The 8,661-nt window shown below is 44.2% G+C and overlaps 1 protein-coding gene across 1 annotated transcript; it reads left to right on the top strand.

Annotated features, from left to right (window-relative positions):
• Nucleotides 1-402: 402 nt before the first annotated feature.
• LOC308324965 (ranBP-type and C3HC4-type zinc finger-containing protein 1-like) lies at nucleotides 403-8,187 on the top strand. The gene is made up of 9 exons (XM_080777320.1): nucleotides 403-1,218; nucleotides 3,846-4,020; nucleotides 4,143-4,235; nucleotides 4,363-4,504; nucleotides 4,599-4,689; nucleotides 4,787-5,072; nucleotides 6,718-6,824; nucleotides 6,933-7,043; nucleotides 7,326-8,187. The coding sequence occupies exons 1-9, from the start codon at nucleotides 952-954 to the stop codon at nucleotides 7,374-7,376; spliced, it is 1,323 nt and encodes a 440-aa protein (XP_080633446.1). The 5' UTR covers nucleotides 403-951; the 3' UTR covers nucleotides 7,377-8,187.
• The last annotated feature ends 474 nt before the right edge of the window (nucleotides 8,188-8,661 follow it).

An 8,661-nucleotide genomic window follows, 5' to 3' on the forward strand; every position in this document is an offset into this window, starting at 1 on the left:
GTCCACTAGAATCTGGATCCCCGTATGGGGGATAGGGAGTAGGGAACAACCCTAGCAATTCGGACGCAGCCATGGTCTAGTTCTCCTCAAGTGTGTGCTGGTCAGCACACAGATTCTGCTCTTCCAAAGGGTGGAAGCATTTCTAGGCATATAGCAGGGACACACACATAATACATTAGTTAACTTAGCATAGTTTATATTTCACTGCCAATCACTGGCCACATAGTCTAAAGAGGCAAGTCAAACAAAATGCTCTGGCTTTGCCAGCATGTTAATTTGGGAAATTTCCTAAAATCGGTAATAGGTAGGCCTACTTATTCCCATTGGTGTTTATACCGTGTCCATCAAATTATATATTGAATAATGTTAATTGTTCCTTACAAAATGTTAATTATTGTGGCAACATGATAATCTCCATCTGTGACAGACAACAAGACCAACTCCAACCCTCTTTTCCCCAAAAAAAGGGTTGTCTACAAACTGCCTCTATCTACAATCTGTATGACACTCCCATCTAGTTTAAGGCCAGTGAATAACAAGGATCAGTTCTCAACTTCTCATCATCTCATTGTTTCGTAGACTTATTAAAAAGTATTTCCATTATCTTATCGTATTTTATATTTTTATTATTATGTGGCGTGTACGGCCAATGCTTCCTTCGTGGCAAGTGTTTCTCATCGGACCTAAATAAAATACGTACTTCCCTACTTCCTGTTTTGATTTTCGCATCTCGCTGTACTACTACCACTACCAGGCAGGCACAGACCTAATGGTTTACTCTGCGGCAGGAGGAGACTATTATATTATTGAACGTCCAACAATGAAACACAGCCTTCTCACAGCAAGGTAGACCTCGCAAGGGTTTACAAAAACGCCACGATTCGGCGTAATCTCCCCGCCCCAGACAGCAGCAACACGTCCGCGTTCAAGGCGGTCGTCAGCAGCAGCGAGATGGCACTGAGCTCGGGCGGCTGGACTCCAGCCCCGGCTGGGGTCGGTGGTGGTGCCCCGTCCCAGGCTCTGCACGGCGGGCCTACGCTGGCCAGCTGCAACACCGTGCTGATGTCGGTGCGAGTGTCCGTGTGCCACTCGGGGATCCGCCCGCTGTGCCTCCCCGGGGCGGGCAACGAAGCTCTGCGGCTGCAGCTCAGCATGGATCCCGGCCGGGCGGGAGAGTTTCGCCTGGCGCTGCGAGATACGAGCGGAAGCCGCAGTGTGGTGAGCTTTTGACTTGAATTTGACAACATCTGTTGAACAACGCCAACTAGACTACTAAACGCTAGAGGTTTATATGGCATGGACGGCATAACAATCCTCGTCGTTTAATGTACTGGTGGTCCGTTTTGTGACGTCGCGGGGACGATCTGGTCCACAAGATTCGATACATCACCAAGATACCAATGTACCTGTCTAAATAAATACTTCCTTAATGTCAACGAAGTCCACAGACTCCACACGCACAACACCAGAGGGAGTGCAACAAACCCAGATTCGGCACAAACAAGGGACTGATCTGCTGTTTTCGCTCCTATGCCACCAAAATGTGGAACGCCCTACCAACAGTCATTAAGACATGCAATTAGCATCTCTTACTGACTGGCCCCCGTAAAATCTGAATCCCCCACTGACAGAAATATTTCTGTCATATGTATTTCTAAGGGATACATAGCCCTAATTATGATACCTAATAATATCTGTATGCTAAGTACAAGGACTGTATAAATAAACGTAATAACTTCGATAGCCAGAGCTGAAACTCTAAAACTGTAAAATAAATAATAACCAAACACTGAGGCAAAGGGCCTGTAACAATATACAGAAATGGTAATAAAACCTTTTAGACTATAATGAGTAAAAGTCAAAGTATAACAGAGTTTACCAGAATGAATTTGACCGACACAATGAAGCGAACTCAGGCAAGCAGAACTTAGAGGAGGTTCAATCAGATATATTTAACCATTATAGAAAAAAGATGGTAGTTCGGACAGCGTTTCACCAAGATCTCTCACCATGTTCAAATTGAACATGGTTAATATAGCATATTGTAATCAATACACAGGAAAACGTGTCGAACAAAAAGGTCAAAAAACATATTTGTTTACAAAGGGACAGATAATGCAAGACGTCACTGAATATGGCATACAGAAGCTATCTCACGGGGCAGAGATGGCTCTGATATGAATATCAGAGTGGAACCGGGGAAAAGAGCAAGAACTCTCACTAAGTGCTTCAAGGGCAAAAGAAGTGAGAACCAAAATCAGTGGGACAGCATAGTCACAGGTTCACAGGGCAACATGAAAACTTCATTCACCAAATAACAGATCTACAAATGTAGATCCCGAAATACCTAACACCCACCCTTTCCCCCCTCACTGTATATGTTTTTTTTTTTACCTCCATGATTTCCAGTTTTTGGCTATATAGAAGTGTATATTTGTACGTCTCTAAATGTTATGATGAATTGAACATGGTGGAGTCACGGGACCCTATTGTAAACAAGTGTAATGCTTTATGGTGTCGTCCACAGTTAAAACAGTTTTGTATTGAGCTGTGCTTGAAATGTACTGTAATTCTCCAATCTGTTAAATACATCTTTCAATCAGTCAATCAATGTTCAAGTTGCTAGCTCAAACACACTGAGCCCAGATGTATTCCCTTGCTGCAGCACAATTTAATCCGAGGGTTGTTGAGGGTCACTGAACATAAAACAACTAAAATAGGGTGTCTAGCCCAAGGCTCGTAATATCAGAACGTGTGCTGTGTCTCTCGGTTAACGCAGTCCACCTTTTTAGCATAGTCTCGCGTAACCGGACAACTATTACACAATCTCTGAATGCTATATAGAGTCTGGACCTATAGTCCCCATGAGCTGAGTAACGGAAGTTGTCATTTTCGTTAACGAAAATATATATTTTTATTTCCTTTTCTGCTAGATGTTTTCTATTTATATTATGTGCGCGACTGTAAAGACGTTGGTCCAGACTGTATGATGAAGCGTTTGGAAATCGCGGAGGCAACAGTCTGTTAACGTGAGACTATATTTTTAGCACAACAGAACAGAATAACTTCCTTGTTTTCTTCCCTCCCCGGAACACATGTAGCCAATACCCATGCAGTGACACCTCCCTCAATCAAAGGAACAGAACATACACGTTACATAGCACAATGGCAGCGTTTACCGTATGAACACAGGATTTCCCTGTGTGTGAAGGATGGGGGTACATCATCCACCATATGTCATTTAGCTAATGCAGGTTACAACTAGATAAAGTGCCCCTCGGGGCACAGGTCTCCACCAGGGCAGGTTGTGGCCTCCTGGTGGTGCTATAATAGGCCAATGTGAAAAGGGTGCCATTTCTTGGATGGCAATTGGATGAATTGAGACATTCTGTCTTAAACACATGACTATAGAGATCGTGTGTAACGATTTGCAGGATTTTTTGGACAGAATCTGGAGGAGTAATATAAAAAAAAAAACGTTTTTCAAAAGTCGGCCTCCTGGTTGCGCTATACCATGCCGCTCTGGAGAAATTGGGGCAGAGGTTCATCGTTGGCATCCAGGGAGTGTGTGTGCAAAATTTGGCATCGACCGGGTTAACGGTGCCGGAGATTAGCTGGTAACGGACGGACGCTCACACGGACACTATCTCGTTCAGGTGACTTGTAGCTACATTTAAAATGATTTACTCTTGAGTATGTATTGAGAAACTATAAAAGCAGTATTTCTGTCTGCTCAAGTGATAAAACCTTGTCCAGACCGACCAGGGCATATACAGTAGGTTGAAATGAATCATATCGATGAACATTTAATCACTGGCATATTGCCATTGTCTTCCGTCCCGCAGTTTGTCGCCGAGTTTGACCTGCGCTCGGTACAGTATGAAGTCAAATCCCCACGGTGTCATGAGATGCGTCTGGCCACGCCGCCCCACGACTGCATCCGATTCAACTTCCGCTGCGACCGGGAGGCTGAGGAATGGGCCACAGTGGTCATGTCGTCACTAAGAGAGGCACACAGAGGTCAGAGAGTGATAGTTTTTGCTTAATTTTATTCTCCCTTTCCCCACAAAGAAGTTGTTGAGAAGTGCTTTTTCACTGATAGCTGATGGGCTTTTTTGTTTGTTTTGTGTTTCTGCCGTCAGTTGCAAATATCACTGCTCACGATTCAGATGACAGAAGACTCCACACAGCGGCAGCTATAGAACAATGGAGCTCTGCTTCATTGCCACTCACGGGTATGTAACTTGACTTTTTCTTACTATGATCTAGCCGTAGCCAGACCTACCAGACAGGCGCGGACGCTTTCTCTGTCGGACGGCGTCTTTTCAACACACTAAATGACCTGTCGTCAATTTGTTATAGAGGAGCTTTGCTTTGAGCTGGCGAGGGCGATCGAAGCAGGCGACACACAGGCTGCTTCCCAGCATGCATCATCGCTGGCTCGGCAAAAGGCAGCGTTGACAATTCAGCTCTCTGAAAAGAGCTACGCGGACGGAGAGATCAGGTGGGGACGGTTTGGAAATGCTGTTTTACTTTGGACTGGTTATTCTTGAGGTTATTCTTTGAGCTCATCATAGAGTGCCCTTTCTGTCTTGTAGTTTATCTGTGGCAGTGGAAGACGTTTCTTCGTCCTGTTGTGTCACTGTGAAAGTCTTCCCCCACATGACTGTGGCCGCACTGAAGCAGCAGGTTGGAAAACAAAATTGGACGTTTCAGTGGTCTTTCTTGGATACAAAAGTAAGCAAACGTGGCATTTGTAAACTCAAAACGCACTCCTTCTTGTCAGGTGTTTCTGGAATATGGCTTTCATCCACGCGTGCAGCGCTGGGTTATTGGGCAGTGTTTGTGCACAGAGCCACGGTCCCTGGCCTCCTATGGTGTCCAGAAAGACGGGGACACTGCGTACCTCTACCTGGTGTCTGCCCGCCAAGCCCGCGTCACCCGCCAGCTGTTCCAGCAAGACCAGGAGAATGCCCTGCTAGCCCCACCTCCACCCCCAAGCAACGGTTCAACTTCTCAAGACTGGAGAGGATACAGTACCCTTCCGTCTCGGCTCAACTACAGCACTCCAGGTGAGCACAATCACATACAGTGGCTATACACAGTCATTATCCAACTATGTAATCGCCTGATCGCAATTATTTGAAGTAATCTAGGTTTTTTGCATGATCGTCAGAATCGCTTCCGTTCATCTGTTGAAAATGTAAATGCATTTTAAAATAGTAGATACTGTATGCAAGCTCACAACGCATTCGCGATGTAACGCATTGGTGAGCTAATGGATCGGCTATTTCCACTGTTTAAAAAACACTTGGCCTGGGCTGTGGCTCAGCGGTCCAGGCACCTTGGCTGGTAATCCAGTCTGGCGGTGTGCCGCGGGTTCGACTCCCGTTCCCGACGGCCTTTACTGCATGTCATCCCCCCCATCTCTCCCCCCATTTCCTGTCAGCCTACTGTCTCTGTCCCTGGCCACAAAAAAACACTTAATACGTTAATAATTATGATACACCGTCAGTCATGTATATTTCAGTTATTTGTCATATCTGCCCTGTGCAAATTTACAAATCATAATAAGCAAACGAAAATGTAATTGTTATGCATATCTTCACATTTTCAGTCACATTTAAATCATTCATCGTAATTATGGTTGCAAAATAACTGTCTCAAACTCGATTGCAATAAATCGGAAATCATCGGTTCCCAACTCCCTCACCAGTTCTACCCAAGATCTTTCACTTAACATTGTTGGGTCCACTGTCACATCCTCCACCCGCATCCGCAACCATGGCATAGTTTTCGAGTCACCAAAACCACCTTCTTCCACCTCAAGAACATTGCCCGTCTCCGACCCTCTCTGTCATTCTACGCAGCTGAAACACTCATCCATGCAGTTTCATCACATCCAGCCTTGATTACTGCAAAAGTATGCTCTTATCTATGGCACCACCTCCAAAGTCCTCAATAAACTTCAATATGTCCAGAACTTGGCTGCCAATCTGCTCACCAGTAACCGTTCCAGAGATCATATTACACCAGTCCTCCGTGACCTTCACTGGCTCCCGGTCAAACACAGAATCCATTTCAAAACGCTCCTGACCACCTACAAAGCATTTAACGACCTGGCTCCCCCCCCCCCCCCGTACCTCTGTGACCTCCTCAAACGTCATGTCCCCTTCCGCTCCCTCAGGTCTGGTGATGCAAAGCTCCTCGACTTCAGCCAGACCAAACTCCGTACATGGGGCGACAGAGCATTTGCGTTTGCTGCCCCAACCCTGTGGAATGCCCTCCCTAAACCACTCAGAGAACCTTCAAAACCGCCCCCTCAAAACACACCTTCAACATTGCTTTCCCTAGCTAAACTCTCAATGTTTTTATAGCTTTTTAGTGTTTATTTCTTTTTCCCAATAAAGTTGTTTTATTTTGTTGTTACCTCTGCCCCCCATGTAAAGCGTCTTTGGGTACTCCGAAAAGCGTTATAATAGTTTTGAGATATTATTATTATTATTATTAAGAGTTGCTTCTTTAACTTTCCCAGGGCAACGTTTTACAAACGGGAAGTTCGCCACGGTTAGATAATTGAGGGCAGTTGTGTTATTGTCTACAGAATGAAACTTTTTTTTTCCCCCTATTGCCTATTCAATGGTTTAAGAATGAAACGGCTCACTCTGTGACACCCTTTTTACTTTCTGTTTGTTGTTTATATTCATGGGCTTGCAGCAGGTGGTGCTGGGGAGAGGCCAACAACAGGTGGTGAGATCAAAGATGCCCTCAACCTGGAGACGTTGCAGATAAGTGAAAAGCCCAGCAAATCCAGTAAATCACAGGTATGTTACAAAGCACCGTGCACTGCTACTGTACGCATCACAAAGTTGCTGTCACACATTGGAAGTAAACGTATTCTTTTTGTCCCACTTTTATTGTTGTCTTTGCAGACAGAGTGGGCGTGTCCGTCATGCACTTTCATTAACAAGCCTTCGCGCCCCGGGTGTGAGATCTGTGCCACGGCCAGACCAGACACACACAAACACAGTCGAATCCAACAGGTATTGGCAACAGTGTTGATTTCCTTCGACTAATACTAAGACGAAAAATGTTCGTCGACTACCTTTTTCCACTGACTAAAACATTCCGGGTGACTAAAATGTGACTAAAACTAAAGGAAAACTATTCAAGTGGCTATGACTAAAACTAAAATCTAGAAATTGCTGCCAGAAACAACAGTGATTGGCCAGCTGTCTCAAAAATATACAGTACCCTTTTCACACTGTACTATTCATTTAGAATTGTCCTGTCAAAATAATATTTCTGTCTTTCTCTCCATGAAGGAAAAAGGACGAAGAGAGGACAGAGGAGAGACTGGTTTGACTAGTAGTTGACTGCCCAGCAATCCAGTCTGCTCGCTCAAACACACCACAGCCAGTGAGATTGCTAACTCCGGGTTGGTTTGGTTTTGCTAATTACTGACAATATATATATATATATATACTCACATGTCCAGATGTCAGGTGCACTGCAGGACCTGGTGACTAGCTGGCTGGCTGGCTGGGAAAGACTGGAGCTTTAGTAGCGCTGCTACCACGACACGGGGGTGGGTGGGTGGGTGGCTGGGGTTGAAGATCAGATGAGAAATGACATGCAAAGAGCATCTGCTTTTTTGACAGTCTTGACAGACGATGATGACATGGTTACAAACCTTTGCATCTCGCCAGAGGCAGAGGCAGACCTCGCCATTATTTATTTTAAAGGTTGCTACGGGGGGGGGGAATATGTGGTGCAAACTGTGCAGACTCATCCAATATTTATTTAAGAAGGGGGGGTGATACGTTCCCCCCTATTTTTATCACAAGAGAAGATAAGAGAATGTCAGAATTGGCCAACTGTGAAAGGAGAGGTCAGTACGTTCAGTTGTACAATATCTTTCTGTCACTGATTGGTGCCAAATCATTTGAGGAAAAAAAAAAAAAAGGTTTTGTTGAAAGAATATCTGCTGCATTTACAGGGTTTTAAAGTGCTTTTATTTTTTATAACATTGTATTAAGTGTATAATTTTGTTCGTTTCATTGAACAAAGTTTGTCATTGTCACTCTTCACAATCCACTGTATAAAAGTGATAGTGACATTATTTGTTTTATCAGTACATACTGTAATACTGTAAATTGGTATCGGCTGAATAAACATGACAAAATGTCTAAGATACATAAGTGAATGTATGAATGACTATCACACTATCCTTTACAATGGGCTATTCCACCTTTTTCATATAGCCCTTTTAAGTATTTGCGTTTGTGGGTGCATAACTTCCTCTTTCTCTTGCTGTTGCCAGTTTAGCAAGAGAAACAAGTGGCCAGGTCTATGAAAACAAGCACAAATGAAAATACCTGATCTACAAGCTCACAGCAACACACTGTGAGGTTGTACATCTGTTATTTAAAAACACATTGAGAATAAATGGATATATTTTGAACATTTTAATAAAGGCACAAAATATGTTCAGATGGATGTCTGTGGACAATTACATATCAATCTGGGCTGGGGTTCCTTGATGTGAAGAAATGTGGAAGCAAGCCCAAATAAGCAGTTCTCGTTCAAAACTCACATCACAGCTGTCACTCGATCCTGTAGGTTCACACTCTATAACATACGACGAATTAGACCGTTCCT

The sequence above is a fragment of the Protomyctophum bolini genome (assembly GCF_963924005.1).
Source record: "Protomyctophum bolini genome assembly, chromosome: 12".
Lineage (NCBI taxonomy): Eukaryota > Metazoa > Chordata > Actinopteri > Myctophiformes > Myctophidae > Protomyctophum > Protomyctophum bolini.

Coding starts and splice junctions, on each gene's coding strand:
- LOC308324965 (XM_080777320.1), top strand. CDS start 952: ATGGCACTGAGCTCGGGCGGCTGGACTCCAGCCCCGGCTGGGGTCGGT. Junction 4,021..4,142: donor ACTAAGAGAGGCACACAGAG/GTCAGAGAGTGA, acceptor TTCTGCCGTCAG/TTGCAAATATCACTGCTCAC. Junction 4,505..4,598: donor TACGCGGACGGAGAGATCAG/GTGGGGACGGTT, acceptor TCTGTCTTGTAG/TTTATCTGTGGCAGTGGAAG.